Raw genomic sequence first — 26,324 nt, forward strand, 5'->3', positions numbered from 1 at the left:
GGATGCCAGCTGCCGTAAAACCCAAAAGAAGAAGAAAGTAAACCTGTGCATGTGCACATGGACTTCCTCTGTCTGCTTGACACAAGCGATTTCACACACGTTATTTGCTCAGGAATCCCCTTAAATTAAATAACTTCCCAGCCACAGAATGGCCTGATATTTTGTGAGATATTACAGAAATCACAATGACCACATTTCAGAGCGAACTAAATTTCACAGATTTTATGAAACCAAAAGGTCACCTAGCTTTAAGGCACAGGTTTCATACAGAAAATTTAAACTAAAGCGACACTCTTATTTTATTTTTAAAACACGACACATTTAGACTTCTGCGGTTTATTTTATTTTATTAATTAAGGCCTGGATGTACTATAAGGATAGAAAAGGAAACCAAGCCAGGATGTACTGAGAAAAATGAATGACAGCACTTGGATAAAGTTCTTGATAACTACGCTGTTCATTGCTCAATTTAAGGAAGTGATTACATTATCAAAGTAAATGTAAACTACTTGACTCCACCATGCAACAAAAGCAGATAAACACATTCTTTTGGCCTGCGGTTGGAACAGACCATCTTTCACCAGTCAAGTTTATTTGCTCTCAAAGTGCAACTCCCAGGAATCCTGGTGGATGGTGGTGTCCAGGTCAAAGTATTTATCTTATCTGAATTGCATTAACCATTGACAGAAGAGTGCAGCTATTAGGTTATTGTTCAGTTTGACAAAAATCAGGCATACACAACCAATAATAACCCCACGAGATAATTACAGCTCTTCGTCGACAAATTATTGACTGCACCAGAACATTTCAAATAGTCAAATAGCAGCAGCAATTTTTGAGTTAATAATGAAAAACACTGATACAAAGCAACGCTACACATGAGAATTACATAAAGGCTTAGGGCTTAAGAGCAACTCGGGCAAAGTACCCCAACTACTTCCATAAATTTTCAGTGATCAAAGAGCAAGAGAGCAGAGGTTTATGTATTATGAACTTGTGATGCAACCTTCCTTTTTGCGAAGATACTCAAGAAATATTATGCTTACGTTGTCACACTTATGTTCTGTGATACAGCAACATGACGGAATGTAAAAACATGTTTGCTAAACACTATGCCAAAGGTCAAGGTTTCCTCTCTGTCCTGAAAAGTGGTAGCCTCAGTATTCGTCACCATTCATCTTAGTACATGTATAATTATAATACACCGATTTTTTCATAATTAACAAGTTTGACAATTACACGTACATAAATAAAAAACGTGCGAATTGTGACATGGTGATGTACAATGGAAGTTTCCAAAACACCTTTCTTTTCTACAGTAATCTGGGTGACACTGGAGATTACAGTCAGTGCTACACTCAGAACAAACCACTCGTCAAAAAAAGACTAAACCCTTTAAAAGGTGCTTTAAGATCATTTTAATGATTTCCCCCCCCCTTAGAAAAATAACTTGGAACGTGTTATATGTACAACCTCAAATTAGAAAAAAAAAAAAAAAAAGTTGATACAAGATGGAAAATGCAAATGAAAAAAGAAAGCGATTATTTCTAAATTTACTTTGACTCGTACTTCATTGTAGACAGAATGAACCCAAGATGTGTTTTCTCCGGTCAACTTGAGTCCATTAGTTAATACACATCCATTCCTGCATTTCAGGCCTGCAACACATTCCCCCCAAAAAAAGTGGGTCTGGAGCACTTTTGGGCTAGTAATGAGGTTAAAAACAATTAAGTAATGTGATGTCAACAGATGACTGTAATCATGACTTGGAACGAAAGCATATCCAGGAAAGGCCTAGTCTCTGAGGGGCAAAGATGGGCTTTCCAGTTTATCAACAAATGTGTGAGAAAATGATTGAAATGTTCAAAAACAATGTTCCTCAAAGAAATATATGAATATTTGGATATTTCACCCTCTCCAGTGTATAATAAATGATTCAAGGAACCTGGAGGAATTTCAGTGTGTAAAGGGCAAAGGGCGCAAGCCTAAGTTGAACACCCGTGATCTTCGATCCCTCAGATGGCACTGCATCAAAAACAGTCATCCATCTATAGCGGATATAACCACATGGGCTCGGGATTACTTTGGCAAACCTTTTTCAAGCACTAAATTAGTTATATATCCACAAATGCCAGTTAAACTCTACTGTACAAAAAGGAAGCCTTATATTAACCAAGTTCAAAAGTGCTGTTGACCTCTCTGGGATGGACCATCACACAGTGGAAATGTGTATTGTGGTCAGACAAATCAGTATTCCAGGTGCTCTGGACCAAAGACGAAAAGGACCATCCAGACTGTTACCAGGAACAAGTCCAAAAGCCAGGGTCTGTCATGCTATGGGGTTGTCTCAGGCCCTGTCCACACAGCAACAGATTCAGGTGAATCTGATAAAATTGTTTATCGTTTCGGCCTGGCGTCCACACGGCACCGGCATTTTGGGTGCCCCAAAACTAAATCTTTTGAGAACGGGTTCCAGAGTGGAAAAATCTGGCAACGGCCCCGTTGCGAAGTCGTCTGGATGAGTAGAACGGATTTGTTTACGATGACATCACAACCACATGACTGTCAGTGCTTCACGCCGGGTAGAAGTGTAACGAACTCGATGCGAGTTGTCAACAAATCCTATAACTTGGTTCATGAAACGCGCTTACAAAATATTTTTCACTGTGAATATTGTGTAATGGTGCAAAGAGAGAGAGAGAGAGAGATAATAGCCCTTAGGGCAGAGACTGCGGAAGCAGTACCAAACCGCGCACCGCCCGTGCGCCTTCCAAAAACAAAAACAATCCCTCCAGCAAAAATAGGGAAAAAAAAGGAGCGATCTCACCTCTTCAGATGTTGGTTTAAGTCCGACAATACATTCCTCAAAAAGGGCGTAGAAGAACAAAGTAATCCATCAACATGTAGCATTCAATTTATTCCGGACCATTAAAGAATTCTGGAGGATATCAGAATGTTGGCGTACCGGCTTCCATCTACCCCCATTCATTCCTCTTTCCGCATCTTTTGTTTTACACTACTGATTAATAATCGAAACTTTATGTGGCTAATGCTACAGAAGAAGGGGTTTATGCGCATGCGTCTACTTCTGAGCAATTCCAGCGTTATGGACGTGACACTTGAACTCAAAATGGCAACAAATGACCCAGTGCATGTTTTATTGTCTCCCAGTATTTAAACAGGTGTTGCATATTTTAAGGCTGTACCATACTGGAGAAGTGATAGAACAAGAACAATTCCCATAGTACATCTAGGGCATGCCAGAAAATGCCAATAAAAGATGCGTTATGGATGTGACAGAAAAAGTATCACTTTTCTTGGGTGACTGTACATTTTTATCAAACTCTGTGAAATTGTAAACCTAATGTCGAAATGGAGATATCCGTTTGATAGAGGGGTCCAAGGTGAATATTAAAAAATCTTTGTTTAAAATATTTTGTATTTCATGCAGAGTTTCGGAAGGAAAAGTCAGCGTTATGGATGTGACGAAATTCCGTTATGGATGTGACGCGTCTGAAATAGACATGGCATATGTTTAGAAAATCAGCAATTTAACCACCATAACCCTTTGAAAAACTCTCTAAATATCAGCTAAAACTATCAAAGTTATTAAATAATATTTAGGATGGCTATTGTTTTGCTGTTTTGTGGATTTTAGCATACATTTCTGTGGCTTGTGGCAATAATATAGAATTGTACATGATCAAAGTTGATTTTAGCTTGGGGTTTACATTATAAGAAAGAAAGACTGACATATTAAGGCGAAGGGAACAATTCTTGTGACAAATTGGTTCAACTTATTCACATCTGTAAAATACAGGCCTAGGTGATATCTCTGGGAGTGATTTTGATGTATTACATGTTGCTTTATTCTTGCATGGTGAGGTTGACATTTACATGGAATTGCCCTTCTATTGTTCTGGCGTCTCCGATGGGACCGTCTTACAGCGCATGTAGAGGTGTGGCATGTGTATTGCATCGTTTTCAGCAAGCGCTGCGTTGCCATATGGACCTGAAATTTTACTGAACCGTTGCCCATGTGGACGCGATATTTAAAAAAAAAAAAAAATCTCGTTGCCGTGTAGATGTAGCCTCAGTACGCTTGGTAAAGATAACTTACACTTCTGTGATGGCAGCATTAATGCAGAAGAGTACATTGAGATGTTGGAACAACATATTCTGCCTTCAAGATGACATCTTTTCTAGGGATATTTCAACAAGACAATGGAAAACCACATTCTGCACACATTACAAAGGCATGGCTGTGGAAGAAGAGGGTGTCTGTCCCCTCTGTCCCCAGTAGGGAATGTGTGGTGAATTTTGGAGAGAGGGGAACCCCCCCCAACAACTCCATACTGTTACACACCAAGACCTGTTTACAGGAAGAATGGGACAAAATAATACCTGAAACTCTTCATCACTGTGTCTTTAGTTCCTAAATATTTTTGTGCTGAGAGAAAGAATGGCAACATTATAAAAAGTGGTAAATGTTTTACCGTCCCAACTTTTTTTTTTTAAACATGTTGCGAGAATCTCAATTGAAATGTGTTCATTTTGAAAAAACAAATACAATACATGAGGTTAAAAAAAAAGTGCTGTTATATTGTTTTGAGTGCAATGCAGGTCAAAAATCATTTCCAAACCATTGTTTTCAGTTTCAACATACTGTCCCAAGTTTGTCTAATTTGGGGTTGTAGAATATGGTCAAGTGACGATGCATTAAACCATGACCTTAGTGTATCAAATTGCTGAGAAAACTCCTTTGGAAAACTGAATCCTGGTCCAGAGTGCTTGGTTTTTGTATGGATGTGCCTCCTGTCAGTCATTTTATAGAGAGACACTACTGACAACTATATATCCCGGGGGCAGAGCTTTGGAATAATTTCTAACCATGCTCACCAAGATTGAAACCACATAACTCATAACTCTTCGAGAACTAATCTTTGAGAGCGTAAGCTGAAGTCAAACATCTTTAAATTAGAAATGCGTGGGCCATGTTAATAAACCAGGAAGGAAACATTCACTCGGTCATGCATTTGGTTTGACCCTGTTTAAGCTTTATTTCGGTGTATGATATCAAACTGAGCATCCTCACAACTTAAAACAATACACAGAGCTCTGATAGACTAACGGGGGGGGGGGGGGGGGGGGGGGAATGAAAAATTGTCTGTTGGGTAACGTGCAGAAATACTTTCTACTTGCGTCATCGCATTATTGCACTATGGTTCATTATACTCACTATGTACCACATACTACTCCACTTAGCATCGTTGAAGTAGATGGAGTCAGACTGGGATGAGCTGGTCTTGACTGAACCTGGGTACAAGGGTTTATAATCTCGCTTTACCCTTCTTTTCACCACTTGCTGCTGAATCCATTCCACCTAGGATAGAGGAAAGTCATACTATATTAATCATTTCTATAATTCATATCTTTTGTTAGAGACAGACCTGGTTAAACACCTGGTTCCACATTTTCACACGAGATCACTAAGGATGGTGTGTATACATCTTCTGAATTTTATCAGGAGGAGTCACACCGGTGGCAAATTAACCATTCAGATTAATATCACCACCCTACCAACATCAGTTTCTTTGTGTACAGTACCAGTTAAAGGTTTGGTTAGGTTGTTCTGTATTTGGACCATTTTCTACATTGTAGAACAATAATGAAGACAGTTGAGCATACACAGACACCATGATAGATGGTGATGGCACGCCCTGTGCCATCACCAGCAGGATATATCAGTTGATCTGCCACCTGTCTTGGGGAGTTTTGGCCCCCTTACGATCAAGACTCCCTCGAGGTGGGGGGCCAGCAGTGCAAAAACAAGGGCACCACTTCCTATGAGCCAAAATATCATTTGTCTCGATGAAATCTGATGCTGGTCCTCCTTCAAACCACAAAATAGCCTACTTCTCAGGGAAACCCTGGGAATTCCCACTGAGGAAACTGAAGATGGATTACACATTCAGACTATCTGCTCCTCTGCATACACTGGGACCACACCCATGAGGATCCGGACTCTGCTGCTTCTGACACTGCCCTACTGACTGACAGCCTCGCTCCTGCTGAATCCTAGATCTCGCAGCCACTTCTGGAAAGAGAATGCAATGAAGCCACGGCAGCCAATGTCAAACGGGTAGCACGAAGCTTTCCAGCCTCTGTCCCAACACTCTGCATATTTTCTTAGCTTTCTCTCGTGAGCATTGTCTACATTATCTTCCCAGGGGTCTGTCGACTCGCCAACGATGCCTTTTCTCTCTTGTAGACCAAATAACGTCGGGCCATAGCAAGGTGATTGCTGGGTCTTCTGGAAAGCTGCCTTTCCATCAAGCTCGGTCTTCACTTGCCAGCCATTCGCTGAAGAATGATCTGTATTTTGACTACTTTCTACGTTGTCAAACAATACTGAAGACATCAAAACTACGAAATAACATATGGAACATATATGGAATTATATGGTAAACAAGAAGTGTTTAAATTTTTCATATTTTAGATTCTTCAAAGTAGCCAGCGGTTACCCTGAAGACGCTTTACACATTAATCGGCATCATCTGAACCAGCTTCATGAGGTAGTCACCTGGAATGCTTTTCAATTAACAGGTGTGCCTCATCAAAAGTTAATTAGTAAACTAGTTTATTGCCTTCTTAATGCGTTCGAGAGTAAACAGTAAATAATAAGCATACAGGACAGTAAATAGCCCTATTCTACACCACAATGATCATAATCCATATTATGTCAAGAACCACTAGACCAAGTTAAGAGAAACAACATCCATCATTAAAAGACACTTCATGTCTAAAGTAATGAATAAACCAAGAAAAAACACTGAATTGGGAGGTGTGTCCAAACTTTTGACTCGTACTGTATGACCAAAAATAAATAAATAAATAAATTAAATCTTATAGATGACAGTACACCCAGGTGTGTTGGTGCCATGGTGATGGCCTGACCTTTGGTTCCATGGAGATAAAGCTGTGTGCGCCGCGGCTGGAGAGCGTCGACCTTTTTATCGTCCGACTGTGGAAGAAATGGTAGTAGTCCTTCAAGTCGCCGATCTATAAGAACATAAGGCTGCCATGAAGATCTTTAGGAACACAGATGAGGAACATCACAACTGTAGTTACATAAATTCCATAAAAAGGATGAAAAAAAATGAACCCCATCCATTCCCATGTAAAGGCACTCAATCACACCAAGCTTTGGTCTCGAATAGATGCAAGTGCCAAGATAGAGCTGATATAATATAACTGACAGATTTTGCTCAAGCATTAACTTTTTGTTAACCAACTTTTTGACAAAATTACTCTCGAGCAAGGCTTCTGAGCACCAGTCCTGGAGACCCCTTGCACAGTTTGAGGTTTTTCCTTACTGCTGACAAACCTGATCAGCTTATCATGCATGAAAATCCCTCACCTTTCGGCGAAATTCGCCGTTTTGAAACCAAAATGGGTGACCTACGTGAATCGTGTCGATCCGATGAGAAAAAAAAAATTTGGGGGGGGGGGGGGGGGGGGGGGGGTTTGATATTGACCCAAAGGGCAAGGAGGTCGCTTCGCACCCATAGACAGTTCGTGCCGGTTTGCGCCTCCTCCTCCTGCTTTGATATTGACGCCATAGCAACGGGTACATCTCGCTGCGAAGGGCAAGCAGCATCATTTCGCGCCTCTTCTCCTGCTGGCCACAGCGTGCATACATGAGTCGGAGTGCAGACCAGACCGCCGGAAGCTGGATTGAGTCATCGGACTGAATTTCCTACTTTTTTCAAACTTTCCTGATTTGCCATCAAAACAAACAAAACTTCCGGCTTGATTACGTCAGCATTCTAAAGAGGGCGCGTGCATCTTTTGACAATCCCTGTGTCTGAAATTGCTCGCTACTCACTATAGAGGGATTTCACTGACGTCACCCGAAACCGGAAGTAAACAGACCCTGCGCCATTTTGGAAGACCAACAAACTCGTGATTAGGGGGAAATAACGGCAGCGGTATGTGAACCCACGAGAATAAAGTGGAGTGGCAAACGACTTAAACAAATCTGAGCTGTTTTATTTATGATTTATTGGCCCAACAGTAGACTTGAAAGAAACCTGTGTGAGACTTGGCAAAAAACTGTGGATATAATGGATAAGTCTGTGCATGATCTGCGGACACTTTGAGGTAAGCAAACGCAAGAAATTCAGATTTAAAACATGCTAAATTGGCCCCAAGTTGATAACTGTATGAGGAGCAAGCCTCCCAGACTTCTACAATTTAATAATAATAATAATAATAATAATAATAATTTAGGATGGTTTGGGGCTTGCTCTCCCTCCTATTATATAAATAAAGCATAGTTGTTGTGTAGGCATATATCAAATACATATGTATAATTTGGATAAATTAACCTAAATTATGGATACCTTAATAGTAACAAAAAGTATTAATTTTTCAACTGAAAAGATATATTATTAAAAGATAAATATCAACAAGATTACCTTGGCCATAACTATGTGTAGGTTATTCTTAATAACAGCTGTAATATCACGAACCAAGCCACTAACATAATTGTAAGCCTGTAGCCCTTTGTAGGCTTTCAAGTCATCAGCAGTGTAGGCACTGGGTGTAAACAACAAACAGTTTACAATGTCTGGGTAGCAAACAGATGGCAGAATTGGTGTCCGGTCCTCCTTATGTTTCCATTCTCCCTTGCCGCGAGTCTTATCATATGGGTCGAACCCATCAATCACAGCCAGTTTCTCCACATACCGTGCCCTTTCTGCAGCTGGTAATGTACTCACATAACCCGAATTATCATCCATCGTGTCACTTTACTCTCGCTCGTACTTTGTTTTATATTGTGAGTGCATGTACTTGGTCTTCCAATATGGCACCTAACAAAATCTCGCGGCGCGGTGACATCATGCGGTAGCCCTCTATAGTGGAGACGTCATTTTGTAGTGCTGTCCGTGCTGAAAGAAATCAAATTAAAAGTCTCAAATTTGATTTAATAAAAGACAGCAGCAAAGAAGAAAGTATTCAGCCTTGATTTAAAAAGAGCTGAAAGCTGCAGGTACTTCCATATCTTGGCAGGCTGAGTGGTATGCTGGGGCACCTCTTGCCAGCAGACCAGGATATCCAGAGGGAACTTGTGCGGTTCAGTGTTGACCTGACCATCCCCAGCTTCAAGGAGGGAGAGAGCATCGTGGAGTGGTGGGGTCATGTCTTCGACAAACCAGACAAGTACCCCTCCCTGGGTGCACTGGTTAAGTGTTGCCTCTCCATCTTTCATGGACCTAGAGTCAAGTCCTCATTTAGTCTGATGAATGATGTAATTGATCAAAGGAGTGGCAACATGAATGTGGAAACATTTAATGCAATACAGACGGTCAAGTACACGCTGATGTCCAGGGGGAAGACAGCTATGCAGCTCTTTAGAAGGGAGGACGTGAAGTTTGGGGAAGTGGACAGAACATTGTGCAACAACATTAACTCTGCAGCAGCCACATACAAACACCAGCAGAGGGTGAACAAGGAGGAAAAGCAGCAGCAGCAGAGCAAGTATGGCTCTCAAGCAACTTTCAGTGCTCAGCAGGCCAAGAAACAGACTGCTGAAGGAGAGAAGCGGGCAAGGCTGAAACATGTGGCAACTCGGCAAAAGCGGGCCATGGAGACACTGGTGGTCCAGGCAAATAAAAGGAAAAAATGATCACTATTCCTTGTGTTCCACTTTCTTCGTTCTATTATTCGCATTTTTTTCCAGGGCATAATTTCACTATAACTACATGTATTTGTACTGCATGTCCTTGTGCAAATGTCAATACAATATACTTAGTAAGGAGGCTATAATATTTATTCTGGGGGAGGACCCCCCAAACAAAATAAAACAAGACCAGAGGCCACGTCACCACTCGCGCACCCTTCTCACCTTTTTCACCCCGACCCGTTTTCATGCCTGTATTATTAAGCTCTCTTTCAAGCGAGGGTTGGGAAAACTTCAAACTTGGCAAGAGAAAAGCATCCCCAGGAGAGTGTGTACCCCAGTTTATCACTAATTAGCAGAGAGACTTGTACAAATTTTCCACTGGGGACATTACATTACATTACAGGCATTTAGCAGATACTTTTATCCAGAGTGATATACAACATACCCAGAGCAGCCTGGGGAGTATCTGGAAGTTGGGTGCATTGCTCAAGGGCACTTCAGCCATTCTTGCTGGTCCAGGGAATCAAACCAGCAACCTTTTGGTCCCAAGGCTGCTTCTCTAACCATTAGGCCAATACATCCATCTAAAGCATCTATATGGCTTTTGTATCAAATACGGTCAGTCATATGGTCATTATTCCTCTTCATGCCTCATACATCCTGTATTTTGGCCTTTAAGTGCACCCTGGAGTTACCTGTATATCAGCTGCTGACTTCTGTCAGACCTACAGGCAACATGTTGCTTAAAGCTGCCAAAAGACACCCATCATCTCTCGTTATTTCTTGACCGCTTCAGTGAGTACATTTTGTACTTTTAGGGGCCACAGAGAACAGTGTGGCTACAAGCTCAATAGATAGTTTTCACATGACGTCACAGAGTCGGGGATTCCCTGGTGGCGGCCATCTTGTAGGGCAAGCTTACCGTACGGGTCACTGAGCACACATTGTAACACGCGAGTTACATTTATTTATATATTATTTACATTTATAGTTACATTATTACTATTTAAAGCTAGCAATGGTGCACACCTGTTGTATTCACAGCTGTCGTAATAGGTCAGATGATGACGTCAAGCGGAGCTTTTATGGAATTCCCACTGTACGGGAGCACGAAGGTGAGCAAACAAAGAAACTCAGCATACAAAGGAGAAATCTATGGCTTGCAAGAATCAACCACTCCGATCATTTTATAAGTGGTAAGTTGTTTAAATAAACAATCGTGTAACAAGCCTACATACCAGTTAATTATATTACAAAGTTTATACTGACATGGTACTGTAATACCACTAATGGATGTAAAATTTGTCTTAAATCAACTCGATATTATACACACATATTTATATGCAGTGTTGAGGGCTCTAAAACTCCAATGTGTACATACCTTGGCTGTAATTAGGACATGGCTCTCACTTGTTTTTGGTGGACTTCACGGACCCAGCCACAGACAAAATAATTGTATGACTCCAGCGACTTGTATGCTTTGAGGTCGTCAAGTGTGTAGGCGCTTTTAGTATTCACGAACTAGTTCACAATATGAGGGTACGATATGGATGGCAGCCCTGCATAGTCACTTGAAAATGCTTCTTTGTCCACTTCGTAGGGGTCAATTCCCCCAATCAAGGACAGTTTGGCTGCATACCGTTATCGTGAGATGTCGTCCAATGTATCCATATACTTCCGTTTGCTTGATTTTGCCGACATTGATCTTTATTTTAGAAAACTGACTATATAACTTAACAAATTCGTCCGAGATAACGTAGCCGGTAGTGGCGATGGTCCGTTTTGTTTGCCCTGCAAGATGGCGGCTGGGGGGCGTTCCCCGGAATGCCGTGACGTCAGTGAAAACTATCTATTCTGTTCCCTCTTTACCTTACTAACTTTGTTACCCATCAGTCTGCCATACTGAGCAATAGACCAGTTCAAAGCCAATTCCCTCAGCTCTCTGTCTCAATGGCCTGCGATCTGCGGGCCTGTGAAGACATGCTGTTAACATGGTTGAGCGGCTCTCCCTAAATCATAGCAAGCCATAGCTGGACTCCACCAACACATACAGGGCCAGAGCTGGGTCTTCCCCATATCACCACTGAATGGGGCCCTTCTAGATTACTGCAGTCCTATGACCCCTCTTCCCACGCCTCGCTGTCTAGTAGGCCTGTGACCAAGTGCTGCCATCATCATCATGTAGAGACGCTGCTCATAGCTAACCTACTACATTAACCAGACTGCTCACACAGGGGTTGAAGTTCCAGAGATCCCTTCTATCTCATCTCTGCCAGGCCAATCAGTGATTCCTTCTTCAATTGCCATATCCACCACCATCCAAAAACTAGCAGGCTTGGGACTTCATTCTGCTCATTAACTTGGTGGTTAGCCAAAGCAGCATATCAGCTGTGTGTCCACTGCGTCCCTGTGCAGTGACTGACTGTGCAGACAGCTCACCCAGCTGGCAGATTTAGACCCTGCTTCAGAGTTGAATCTGACCCAAATGCCATCGCCTAAACAACCTGCTAATTGTACATGTCCATGGCCAACAATGACTGATAAGCAGAGAAAGCAGCTGAAAACACAACAAGAGGCTCTTTCGAGGCATTCTGACAACCTGGCATCAGACACTGCTAAACTGAAATCACTGATCCTGGAGCTAAAGTTTAGACCTCAATAGGGAACTCAAAGCCAAGGAAAATTTTCTCCTCATGAGTCTAATCCAGAGTGTGCAGGGATGCCGTTTCTGGAACCACACCTCGGAGACATTTCCAGTCTGACAGTGAACAGACAGTTCAACCACAGTGTTATTCATGTCGTGCCAAGATCAAATCAACTCATTGTGGTTCTCCCTGGCAGACCTGGACAGTCCACTAGGTCAGGATCCACTGACCCAAAACTCACGCCACATTGCACAGAATTCTGTAATCAGAGTCTCCAACTTCAACTTGTGATCCTGAAGTGGCCTGCGAGGCATTGGTGTCCAGTGGTTGGAAACGCCTTGGTATCTTACTGGGCGCTGACAAACTTGTCACAAGCTTTCTGAAAGGAGAAAGTCTCCCCCAAGAGCCCGATCTGGGATCTACTCTTCCACAGAAGCCCATGCAGGACACCAAGCTCGTCCTTGTAAGTGATCACTTCAGCAAAGAGTGGGAGAACCTTGCATTGGTGGTCCGATGACGCCAGTGTGACCGTGTGGTTGAACCCAAGGTTTTCACAAAAAGTCACTTTTATTTACTGATTGATTTCACAGTAGCCTAAGAATTGGACCTCCGTGTTCATCTACCACCAGCACATGACATGAGGAGGTCCTCTATAAGCTATAAGAACAGAATATGGCCGACTGGGTGGTTATTCGTAGTTTGGAGAAACACTGTTACATGCATAACTAGCATTTTTGTGAATATCTTCTATTACAGCCCTGCGATAACCTGGTGACTTGTCCAGGGTGTACCCTGCCTCTCGCCCATAGTCAGCTGGGATAGGCTCCAGCTTACCTGCGACCCTGTAGAACAGGATAAGCGGCTACAGATAATGGATGGATGGAACTTCTATTGCTGATCATTTCTGTAATCAAGTAAAGCTATGCCTGTACCTAACCCTAACCACTACCTTTGACTCAGTAACCAGATAGAAATATTTTGGCTGTTTGTGCTAAATGTAAAATTTTTTTTTTTTTTAAACTTTTTTTAAAATAAGGACTAGGTGACCGGATACTGAGGACATTTAGTCCATTTTGGGCCTCACAAATGGGTAAATGCACACACACACACACACACACACACTCCACAATTTCAGGGGCCCCGTACAAGCCACAAGATGGGGCCCCTAGACATCACACTGCATCTCAGCACACCGTAGAACTCTGCTGCTGGAATAGAGGTCATTTAGTGGACATTTTCCCTTAACACATGGGTTTTATAAGGAATATTTGTGATGTGCGCACACACGCACACCAAATATAGAATCAAGTAATCAAAAACAATGCACAAAAACCTTTTAAAAGACACATGAAGATGTGCTTGCACCCCTCTCTTCAGATTGCTTCCCTCGAAGGCTACTAACAGAACGACCAAGCAACTCCAACCCTGTTTCTTCTGCTCATAAGTGCAATCAGGGTGACGCTTCGTGTCCCTCATCAACACCTGATCATTTACAATATGTTTAAGATTAGCCACATACACATTCGTTTTTGGTAGGGTTTCTTTTTCCATGACTTGTGTAAGAACATTTACGACTGAAGCTTTGAGTTACCACCAAAAAAAAAAAAAAAAAAGATTGACGTCACCTGCCCTGAAGCTCTACAGCAAGTTTCTACAGAAGTCTTAATTATTACACTGATGAAAATATTAAGCATCAGTGACATACAGGAACTGGCGACCAGAATAAAATTATTGCGAGAACCACCATGTACGTGTTTTAACTTACGGAAGAGAGTTCCAGGTCATCTTTAATGACCACACATGAACTCTACCACTTTAACTGTCTTGTTTCACTTCACTGATACATAACGACTATGTAACTATATAAAAAAGGCTCAATATCCATTACTCATGTTGTAACTCGTGGTTAGGCAGAAGACCTGCATCATCTAATCCCGCTAACCTGGGCATAAAAGAAAAAAAGTGTGATTCGAGTCTTGAGCACTGATCTGTAAGAGTATCTCTCACATACATAATGAATGCCGTACAGTTCAGCCAAGTTGATGCCTGACTATCTTTACAGCCTTGTACTTCACCCCCCTCCCCGTTTTTTTTTTTTTTTTGGCGCTGTGGACCAACTTGTCATAAAAATCAAGGTAATGTTAAAAGTTTTGAAGAAGTTTGCCATTTTACAAGGACCCAAGAAACTCTGACTCAGAAGCCACTGTATTTCCCCCCCCCCCCAAAGAATGAAAGCGGCAAACACACAGTATTCAAAGAGAACACGAACACATCCATGACCGATTAGGTAATCATAGTGCCATACATTTGGTAGACTGACAACAATACAAGTTTAATACTGACTGATGCCCAACCAAATCATGCCCTTGCACGTATTCAGGGAGGGGGGGCAAGAAGTTGTCAATCATGACGACCAAGGAACATGTTGTAGGAGTTGTCAAACTAAGTGAGAAAATACAAAACACCACTCTGATGTACTCGATTTTTCATTGGGGTTTCATGGATCGACCCAGGTGCCACTTTGCGGTCACACTTAAACCACACTCGCAACCCACCGTACGTGCTACTATGGGCGGTCTACGGTAAAAAAAATTTGGCAAAAGCATGTTTGAGACTTGTGCGACACTTGCGTGTGTTCAGCACCGTAGAAAGTCACAGACTGGCCATGGAGACTTTTGGTCCTGAACATGCAAATCCTACGGGTCTTGCGAAAAATCAAGAACGCATACACTACGTACAGGACCCATACTCCTTTTGTATGCCTGAACCAAGTCATCAGCATGGCTAGTAGGGGCTTTTTGTGATGACAGTAAGACACCTGAGTGACGTGCCTCAGAAGTACTACACAAGTATCCCACACTTGCTATTTGTGCGGCCCCCAAGACAGAAGTACATCTCACTTTCTACCCCCATGTGTGGCGACTCTGGGTGTGTATATAGGAACCAAGGAACCGATTATGTAGCGTGTAGCATTGTAGAAGGGAAGAAGAGGGCTGTCGCCATATCACCGCAACAATTGAGGGAGTTGGACCTTTATAGGCAAATGATAGAAGCTGAGGAGCAGCACGAAGAGATATTGGCTTTGCTAATACAGGAACACCGATGTCAGAACGCGAAGCGGCAGCCTCTGTCCCATCTTTTCCCAATCACTTCCTCTCTCTTATCCTCTGCTGAATGCAACCTGTACTTGACAAGTAATTTGCCCATACTCCTCCCCCAAACTTTCCCACCGGGTTCACCGCAGCCCTGCGGCACGGCTGCAAGCCACCAAACCCTGCGACCCACGCGTGTCCAAAACACTTACAGCGGGTTGTGAGTGTGGCATTACATCAAAGTCCCTGATGTTCACCTTCAAGCCGGATGCTGGAAAATTTGTCCGCAGTGAGAAAATCACGTCAAAACTTAGGCTGAATTTGTGTAATCTAGTCCTGGCATAACTAACTTGTGATTTAATTCACACGTAGTGATTCGTCAGACAAGCCAAAGCAACAAAAGTTTCACTGCTATAAAATACAGGGGGATTGAAGGAGAAAAAAAAAAAAAGTGATATTTGAGATGTAAATATCCCAGAAACTACATAGTCTAGGCAAATGAAACTCCTCTCATTTATCTCCAGCCGCTTTATCCTGTTGTACAGGGTCGCAGGCAAGCTGGAGCCTATCCCAGCTGACTACGGGCGAAAGGCGGGGTACACCCTGGACAAGTCGCCAGGTCATCACAGGGCTGACACTTATGGCCCTTTTCCACTACCCTTTTTCAGCTCACTTCAGCTCGCTTCAGCTCACTTCAGCCCGACACGGCTCGCGTTTCGACTACCAAAAACCAGCACGACTCAGCTCGTTTCAGCCCTGCTTAGCCCCTAAAACTCGCACCGTTTTGGAGTGGGGCTGAAGCGAGCCAAACCGTGCCGACTGAGGTTGGGGGCGTGAGCAGACACTCCCCTGTGCACTGATTGGTGAGGAGGAGTGTCCTCACATGCCCACACACGCCCCGCGAGCGCGCTGGGATCTGTAAACACCGCAAACCCGGAAGAAGGAGAATTACGAATTACGAGAATTTCTGAAGCCTTATGCGCCTCGCCTCATCTATACACTCTTGCCAGTATCTGTCCGCGTTGTCAACAAGCCACAGCACCAAGACCAGCAACACTAACGACTCCATGTCCTCCATGTTTATTGTTTACTATCCGGGTCGTGAGACTACCGCTTAAAAGCTCACTGAATCAGTGACATACAGAGCATCGTGGACGAGTTCGCGGAGCGCAAGGCTCGTCGTATGCCCTTCAAATAATGCGTGCAGTAGGCTATTGATGTTTTATTATGAGCCATGTACAGTATGTCGCCTAATGTTTTTTTGTTTCTGAGTTACATGTTCGTTTGAAGGACTTAATGTACAAAATAACATAGTTGCACCCCGTAGTGTTGAAATTGGTAAACACAGTGCATTCAGTGAGGTTCGCACCGCCCTCCTTTTATTTCTGACTCTTCCTGTCACCACTCTGAGCGCTCATTCGTATGCCCTTCAAATAATGTGCGCAGTATAGGCTATTGATGTTTTATTATGAGCCATGTACAGTATCCTAATGTTTTTTGTTTCTGAGTTACATGTTCGTTTGAAGGACTTGATGTACTAAATAACATATTTGCACCCGGTAGTGTTGAAATTGGTAAACACCGCAGTTGCGGACATTGTGTAGCCTAAAATGATGTTATGATAAGCTTTAATAAAGGGCCCGGTCATTTGCCCCGCCCCCGGCCCGGCTCTGACTTTTTCCGCCACTGTCACTGATGTCACTGTTTGCGCTGCTTAACGACATCACATGACGTCCACCCACTTTCGCTAACTCCACCCAATGTGTCCACCCACTTCCAGCCAGCACGGTTCAGCGCGGTTGTAGTCGAAATGCAACTCCAACAGCCCCGCTCAGCTCGACTCAGCTCGACTCGGCACGGCACAGCCGCATTTGTAGTGGAAAAGCGGCAATAGACACAGACAACCATTCACACCTACGGTCAATTTAGAGTCACCAGTTAACCTAACCTGCATGTCTTTGGACTGTGGGGGAAACCGGAGCACCCGGAGGAAACCCACGCGGACACGGGGAGAACATGCAAACTCCGCACAAAAAAGGCCCTCGCCGGCCAAGGGGCTCGAACCCGGACCTTCTTGCTGTGAGGCGACAGCGCTAACCACTACACCACTGTGCCGCCCCAAATGAAACTGAACAGGCTTAATGTTGAGCAATATAAGATTTACTCCTCAAAAAAAGGAGAAATTCAAAAAGGTGTGTGGATTCCATGAATGATTTCACAAGTTTTCAATATGCGCACTGCCTGAGACACAGACACAGCCTTCCTCTTTGAACTTTTTGTGCCATGTCCAAATCTGCATTGCAGTTGGTGCATTCTGAGAGAATTCTCTCAGTCTTGTTCGACACAAAACGCCTTTTATTTTCCAGTGAACCTGCAGAAGCATATTGAGGTATGTAAACGTTTTTATTCCAAGAGAAAGCTTGCAATAAAAAAATTAAGTGCTTTTAGAGCTAGCGAGAAATGTTACAATAGCTATGCAGTCTAGTTAGTCAAACGACTTTCTATGGATTTGCCCGCCAAGTTGCCACAGCCTTGTCCATGGCTAACGTTAACACATAGCTAGTTAACATGGGCACTGTTAGTTCGCATGTAAACACTGAGTTACACTAACATGAATAACGTTTACTTATCTGAAGTCCTTTCAGAAATGTTTTAGTATAATCTTACCAAATAGATTTCTACATTGTTTTTCTTTTCTAGTAACATTAGCTACCCAATATGATTTCGAGTTTGAAAAGAGTTTGCTAGCATGTCAGGTGGAGCATCACTGACTAGCTAGCTTAAAAGAGAGATACACAGAGCCATGGCCTCACTTTCGTTTATAAATGCCTTGAGACCTCGAGAATGGCACAGAAATAGTTTTAAGTATTAACAATAAATGTAATAGTAATTTTTACGAGTAAAATGATTCATATAGGTAGCAGTCTGAGTGCAAGACCTTGACATCTGTGACATCACTGCAGGAAGGCTATCGGTCTCGTCGCCATTTCCGCTATACTAAAACACAGAGCTGACTGCAACTTCGAGCTTCCATTTTGAGCTAATTTATCACCATGCCACGTAGATGTGTTTTTGGCCGGTGCAGCAACACGACAGAAGGTGGATTTACGTTGCATTCACGGCCCAAGAATGTTCAAACTGCAAAGATTTGGACGCGTTTTGCGAGAAATTCACAGGCTCATTGGGCGCCTACGAAGTGGTCTCTCCTCTGCTCATTTTACTGAAGACTCGTACAAGACCTCTGATCTGTTGAGGAACGTTGGCTACAAGTCTGCATTGAAAAAGGGTGCAGTACCAACAATTAAAGGAAAAGAAAACTACAAGAAAAGGAAAGCAAGTTCAGTTGCACCAGTTCTCCTGGAGTGTGAGCAGAGGGTTGTTGCTAAAACCCGGGATGGAACGGAACATATTGCTCAGGCAGTGACCTCCCCACGGTTGTTGCTAAAACCAGTGACATTCCGTTCCCTCCAGGGTTTTAGTAATTACCTGAGCCGAGCAGTAATAGCGGAATACTCAGTATGGAGAAAATGGAGACTGAGGCTACATCCACACGACAACGGCAACGAGATGTTATTTAAAAATATATCGCGTCCAAATGGGCAACGATCAGTAAAATATCAGGTCCATATGGCAACGCAACGCTTGCTGAAAACGATGCAATACACATGCCACACCTCTAGGGGCGCTGTAAGACGGTCCCTTCAGAGACACCAGAACAATAGAAGTAGTAAGGACGCATGCGCATAAACTATTATGCGCGAGACTTCATATTAGCCACAAAGTCAGGAAAATCTGTTCGTAAAATTACATTATAATGACCAAATACAATGAAAAGTATTTTTCCAGTCTCACCTGTGAAAGGTAATCCCATGTGATCTCGTTTGGACGGCAAACCTGTTGGTACAGTTAAACGCAGCTAATCTTTATTCTCCGCTTTGACCTATCCAATATGGCGGCGAGGATGACGTATGATTCTACGCGGAAGGCGGCGTCTTTAATGGTCCGGAATAAATTGAATGCTACACGTTGATGGATTAATTTGTTGTTTCTCACCTGTGAAAGGTAATCCCATGTGATCTCGTTTGGACAGTAAACCTGTTGGTACAGTTAAACGCAGCACATGAATCTTTATTCTCCGCTTTGACCTATCCAATATGGCGGCGAGGATGACGCATGATTCTACGCGGAAGGCGGCGTCTTTAATGGTCCGGAATAAATTGAATGCTACACGCTGATGGATTAATTTGCTCTTCTACGCCCTTTTTGAGGAATGTATTGTAGGACTAAAACCAACAACTGAAGAGGTGAGATCGCTCCTTTTTTTCCCTATTTTTGCTGGCGGGATTGACTCTGCCCTAAGGGCAGAGTCAGTCTCTCTCTCTCTCTCTCTCTCACTTTGCACCATTACACAATAAATATTCACAGTGAAAATATTTTGTAAGCGCGTTTCATGAACCAAGTTATAGGATTTGTTGACAACTCGCATCGAGTTCGTTACACTTCTACCCGGCGTGAAGCACTCACAGTCATGTGGTTGTGACGTCATCGTAAACAAATCCGTTCTACTCATCCAGACGACTTCACAACGGCAACGTTGCCAGATCTTTCCACTCTGGAACCCATTCTCAAAAAGATTGCGTTTTGGGCACCCAAAACGCCGGTGCCGTGTGAACGCCAGGCCTAAACGATAAGCAATTGTATCGGAGTCACCTGAATCCGTTGCCGTGTGGACAGGGCCTGAGTGGGCCAGCCGTCTGATTTTTCCACTGGATATGCTTACCTGAGCAGCAATATCTCGCCATTACATGGAAGAAGTGAATGAAAGGAGAACTGAACGAACAACTGAAAGTCAGATCGTTTCAAAACAATCAGCCACAAGATCAGCCTTCAAGAAGCGAGAACACAGACGGGTAAGCTCCGACTCTCATTTGGATACAAAACAACACTCGTTGTTTACCTGCATTTAGATTAATAAATGTAACTTGTATTGTGTGTTTAAGTTACCGGTATAAGATTATTTAATTTGCTTCAGAATGTGATTGTCTCAGTTCATCTGATTATTTAATTAGCCTTTTACATTTTATCAGTGAAAATGCATGCATGTACATGCATGTTGCATAAGTTATAACACCTCTCCTGTTTTAATGAGAGTCAACCCACAAATCAATGAAGTCAAATCAGTCTTAGTTGAGCAAGTCGGTAACGATATTTCTTACTTTTCACCATAAATTTTTATTTATATGACTTTGGTCTATTGAGGTATTTCGCCTGACGTCACAGGGTCACGTGACGCCCCGGTGTCCGCCATTTTGAAGGTCAAGCTAGCTAATGTCAACAACATAGTAGCTAGTATGTTACTGTAGCAATGTTTACGTTCAGTCATTTGGATGACTGTTAAAACCTTTCAGTCTCAAGTTTTTCCTTTACTGTATTTACTAGTTTACTGTAATTATGATCCGGCAGCTATTTACACCGGATCCAGTGTAAATAGCTGCCGTAGCGCGCTCCGGCTTGCTCCCCCTCAAATTAAGCAGCGCGCTCCGGCTTGCTCCCGGAGTGCTCCGGCCGAGGTTCCGGAGCGCGCTCCGGCTTGCTCCCCCTCAAATTAAGCAGCACGCTCCGGCTTGCTCCCGGAGTGCTCCGGCCGAGGTTCCGGAGCGCGCTCCGGCTTGCTCCACCTCAAATTAAGCAGCACGCTCCGGCTTGCTCTCAGAGTGCTCCGGCCGAGGTTCCGGAGCGCGCTCCGGCTTGCTCCCCCTCAAATTAAGCAGCACGCTCCGGCTTGCTCCCGGAGTGCTCCAGCCGAGGTTCCGGAGCGCGCTCCGGCTTGCTCCCCCTCAAATTAAGCAGCACGCTCCGGCTTGCTCCCGAAGTGCTCCGGCCGAGGTTCCGGAGCGCGCTCCGGCTTGCTCCCCCTCAAATTAAGCAGCACGCTCCGGCTTGCTCCCGGAGTGCTCTGGCCAAGGTTCCGGAGCGCGCTCCAGCTTGCTCCCCCTCAAATTAAGCAGCATGCTCCGGCTTGCTCCCGGAGTGCTCCGGCCGAGGTTCCGGAGCGCGCTCCGGCTTGCTCCCCCTCAAATTAAGCCGGAGCGCGCTGCTTAATTTGAGGGGGAGCAAGCCAGAGCACGCTCCGGCAGCTATTTACACTGGATCCGGTGTAAATAGCTGCCGGATCATAATTACAGTAAACTAGTAAATACAGTAAAGGAAAAACTTGAGACTGAAAGGTTTTAACAGTCATCCAAATGACTGAACGTAAACATTGCTACAGTAACATACTAGCTACTATGTTGTTGACATTAGCTAGTGCTAACAGCTAGCTGCTAGTACACTGCTACAACACAGACACTGACCCTAATAATACAGTTCTTGGTCATTGCCTGGTAACAGCAAATTTATAACGGGCCATGTCTCAACAGACTAAGAAGTTATTTCAATGACATTTAATAACATTTTGTTTATCCTGAGGACCGAAAGTAAATGAAAATGTGAACAAACCTTAGCTGTAATAAGATGGCGACCACCGGCTCCAGGGACGACCCGCTGATGTAGGCATATTACCCAGCCTGACACAAAATATTTGTAGGCATCCAAACTCTTTATACGCTTTCAGATCAATACCTGTGTATGGCAATGGGTTTTTAACGACATATGTATACAGATCATGTGAGCCGAAGTCAGGTAAAGACGAGGGCTTCGTGTACTTCCGTACGTCAGTGAACAATCCTGGTGGAAGCAGGTAAACGTCGTTCTCTAAGCCTGCTAACCTCAATTTTTGCAAATACCTCTCCCTCTGCTCGCCCTGTAAATGCCCTACGTCGCTGGATAGTGAAGGTGTTTTCTGCATCTCGCTCCTTTTTCTTTTATATGTTTTTCGTTTGTCGCCTTCCTCGCATTCAAACCGATTCGAGCCGTGACGTCCAAAATGGCAGCCTAACGATGCATCACATGACTTGGTCACATGGGTGAAAAACCTCAATAGCCGTCAAAGGCGTCGGCCTTAAAACCGGTTACCGCAGTGATGTCACGCGTTCATGGCTGGCTGGCTCAGCGGGGCAGCTTGAATGCCAACTTTGTGGTCGATTTTAACTCGTAAAAATATATTTTTAAAAATTCCTATTTATGCAGTATACAAGAGTCAAGGACGGAGATACTATCCACTCAGAAATTTATTTAAAAATAAAAGGTTCTGCGTATATCCTTTTACGTTAAACTGCCATGACGCATGCACACGTTCATGTCAATCCAGTCAGTTGCTTCAGAGGCATTAGTGTTGTGGCGGTAATACAATGATGCATTGATAAGTATGAAAAGTACATTTTCTAAGTACTCCAGTACTTTAACTTAAGTAAAAATTTGAACGTACACCTTTCACTTGGGGCGGCACGGTGGTGTAGTGGTTAGCGCTGTCGCCTCACAGCAAGAAGGTCTGGGTTCGAGCCCCGTGGCCGGCGAGGGCCTTTCTGTGTGGAGTTTGCATGTTCTCCCCGTGTCCGCGTGGGTTTCCTCCGGGTGCTCCGGTTTCCCCCACAGTCCAAAGACATGCAAGTTAGGCTAATTGGTAGCTCTAAATTGACCATAGGTGTGAATGGTTGCCTGTGTCTATTGGCCCTTTTCCACTACCCTTTTTCAGCTCACTTCAGCTCGCTTCAGCTCACTTCAGCCCGACACGGCTCGCGTTTCGACTACCAAAGAACAGCACGACTCGGCTCGCTTCAGCCCTGCTTAGCCCCTAAAACTCGCATGGTTTTGGAGTGGGGCTGAAGCGAGCCAAAGCGAGCCGAGTGAGGCTGGGGGCGTGAGCAGACACTCCCCTGTGCACTGATTGGTGAGGAGGAGTGTCCTCACATGCCCACACACGCCCCGCGAGCACGCTGGGATCTGTAAACACCGTAAACCCGGAAGAAGAAGAATTACGAATTACGAGAATTTCTGAAGCCTTATGCGCCTCGCCTCATCTATAGGCTCTTGCCAGTATCTGTTGGCGTTGTCGGTGACAACAAGCCACAGCACCAAGACCAGCAACACTAACGACTCCATGTCCTCCATGTTTATTGTTTACTATTCGGGTTGTGAGACTACCACTTAAAAGCTCACTGATGTCACTGTTTGCGCTGCTTAACGACATCACGTGACGTCCACCCACTTTCGCTAACTCCACCCAATGTGTCCACCCACTTCCAGCCAGCACGGTTCAGCGCGATTGTAGTCGAAATGCAACGCCAACAGCCCCACTCAGCTCGACTCAGCTCGACTCAGCCCGACTCAGCCCGACTCAGCACGGCACGGCTCAGCCCGACTCAGCCGCGTTTGTAGTGGAAAAGCGGCATATGTGTCGGCCCTGTGATGACCTGGCGACTTGTCCAGGGTGTACCCCGCCTTTCGCCCGTAGTCAGCTGGGATAGGCTCCAGCTTGCCTGCGACTCTGTAGAACAGGATAAAGCAGCTAGAGATAATGAGATGAGAACTTTCACTTGGAATGTTTGACCAAAGTAATGAAGCTGAATACTTTGTCCAGCTCTGCTAAAAAAGATTTAAAAAAATTTTTTTTTGACCTGTTTAGAAGAAGAAACCTTTGTCACATACACACTTCAAGCACAGTGAAATTCATCCTCTGCATTTAACCCATCTGAAGCAGTGAACACAGTGGGCAGCCTCACTAGACCTCAAGGGCACTTCAGCCCAAGGCCGCCCCATGTTAACCGAACTGCATGTCTTTGAACTGTGAGGGAAACCGGAGCACCTGGAAGAACCCCACGCAGACACGGGGAGAACATGCAAACTCTACACAGAAAGGCCCTCGCCGGCTGCCGGGTTCGAACCACTACACCACTGAAGCATGCTGTTAAGATTTGAGGTCACTTGAACAAGAATTGGCAAAGATTGTGAAATGAGCTCAAGAAACACCCTGTACTACTAGATAACAGATTAAAAAAAAAATTTTTTTAAATTGGCTCCAGTATCTCTACAACCCCCATTTGCAGATTACATCACACTGAAACATTGTAGTCTGGCAGTAATATTGCACACGTGGTTTGCAAAAAAATTCATTCAGATGAGATTCTGTTGCTGGTTTTGAGTCAGAACCTCTTCAAGCTAGATGTCAAACCTTGAGTTGAGTTGAGTCCAGGAGGAGTTTGGGTAGCTTGAATTGAGGAGAGGAGCTGCTCAGTGAGCACCTGTTGGTCCAGAGATCAATACAGAGGAAGACAGGAAGCGTTTGCTGTCTTTGATGCAAGGGGAAAAAAAACAATGTTGGAAAGTTGTACAAGAAACAAGAGCTACACTTAGCCTCAGCACACACGGATGGAGAGGAGAGGAGAGGAGAGGAGAGGAGAGGAGAGAAACTTTCGGAGGAGAGGAGCAGCTCGAGCAGGGCCGTTTCAAGGAACTACAGCTTTGTTTTTGTTTATCTTTTATATAACTCAAAAAAAAAAAAAGTCTGAAGCAACTCCAAGTCGAAGAGGAAAAACAGGCTGTGGAAATAATGCCAGGCGGTTAGAAGCGCTTACCTGACCCAGGTTCGAGTAACCGTATCTGTGTGCGATCTGATCAGCCAGCTCGCGCCCGCCGGAGATGCGGACCGCCCAGTGGTTGGTGTAGACGCGAGCTCGCGGGCACGCGAAGCCCAAGCACAGCGCGAGGACGCACAGCAGCGAGCCCAGGCGTCGCAAAGCCCCGCGCAGCACGACCATGTTTATTCCCCGCTCTGCTCGCGCGCGCAGGAAAAAACACCCAAACTTGGTCTTGCCGCAAAGCAGGGATTCTCATAGAACTGCGCGCGCGCTTGACCTCCACATATACTCCAAAGAGAGAGAGAGAGAGAGAGAGAGAAGCTCGGAATCCTCCGTGTGTGTGTGTGTGTGTGTGTGTGTGAGATGTTGAGCCTTGCAGCGCATCGACCGTACAGCTGAACGCGGCGGTATTCTCTCTCTACACTCCGGCCGACAGCCAAGTGTGTTTTGCGCAGCTCCGGTCAAATTTGGATGCTTCCAAGAAGACGGTGCCGTTAGTTCTCTCTCTCTCTCTCTCTGCCTGCCCCCAAGTGTTTTTTTTTTTTTTTCTGTAAAGTGGAGGTAGGGCTTATAGCGCCTCCCTCAAATAACTAGCGACACTCCGTGGAGTAGCTTTAAGGGAAACGCGCCCGCGGGGTTTAGGTAAAGCCTCCGCAGGGTCTTAAAGACACACCCGGTTCCGCGAATTTCTCCAGCTGCCGCGACCAGAAGCTAGCCTGGGAAATCCCATGCTGCTTTGCACAATCGTTCCGATCTGAAAAGACAGCATAGAAACTATGGTCTAAAGCAGGGGTCACCAAACTACGGCCCGCGGGCCAGATCCAGCCCGCCACCCCCCTTTGACCGGCCCCCCAGCCCCTCTGCCCCCCATCACTTGAACCGGCCCTATGAGGCAATCCCCAAAAGTGGTCATGGCCTATTTTTTTTAATTGCTTTTTGGCAAATAATAACATGTCTGCATCTTGTATTTTGTTGATTTTATCAATTAAAATTTAGTTATAAAATGAACTATTCAGGCGGCACGGTGGTGAAGTGGTTAGCGCTGTCGCCTCACAGCAAGAAGGTCCTGGGTTCGAGCCCCGGGGCCGGCGAGGGCCTTTCTGTGTGGAGTTTGCATGTTCTCCCCGTGTCCGCGTGGGTTTCCTCCGGGTGCTCCGGTTTCCCCCACAGTCCAAAGACATGCAGGTTAGGTTAACTGGTGACTCTAAATTGACCGTAGGTGTGAATGTGAGTGTGAATGGTTGTGTGTGTCTATGTGTCAGCCCTGTGATGACCTGGCGACTTGTCCAGGGTGTACCCCGCCTTTCGCCCGTAGTCAGCTGGGATAGGCTCCAGCTTGCCTGCGACCCTGTAGAAGGATAAAGCGGCTAGAGATAATGTGATG

At 44.5% G+C, this 26,324-nt stretch overlaps 1 protein-coding gene across 5 annotated transcripts in view; it reads right to left on the bottom strand.

Annotated features, from left to right (window-relative positions):
• The window catches only part of pcsk5b (proprotein convertase subtilisin/kexin type 5b), a 103,662-nt gene extending 78,202 nt beyond the window's left edge, over positions 1–25,460 (bottom strand). For all 5 annotated transcript variants that reach the window (XR_009655490.1, XM_060931385.1, XM_060931383.1 and 2 more), the window contains exons 1-3: positions 24,938–25,460; positions 6,958–7,062; positions 5,240–5,383 (exon numbers count right to left, since the gene is read on the bottom strand). Coding sequence is in view for 4 of the 5 variants with exons in the window: in XM_060931385.1 (XP_060787368.1) it covers positions 5,240–5,383; positions 6,958–7,062; positions 24,938–25,120 (432 nt within the window). In the remaining variant the exon portion in view is untranslated. The remainder of the gene's footprint in view (positions 1–5,239; positions 5,384–6,957; positions 7,063–24,937) is intronic.
• Between the last annotated feature and the right edge of the window lie 864 nt (positions 25,461–26,324).

The sequence above is a fragment of the Neoarius graeffei genome, chromosome 10 (assembly GCF_027579695.1).
Source record: "Neoarius graeffei isolate fNeoGra1 chromosome 10, fNeoGra1.pri, whole genome shotgun sequence".
Lineage (NCBI taxonomy): Eukaryota > Metazoa > Chordata > Actinopteri > Siluriformes > Ariidae > Neoarius > Neoarius graeffei.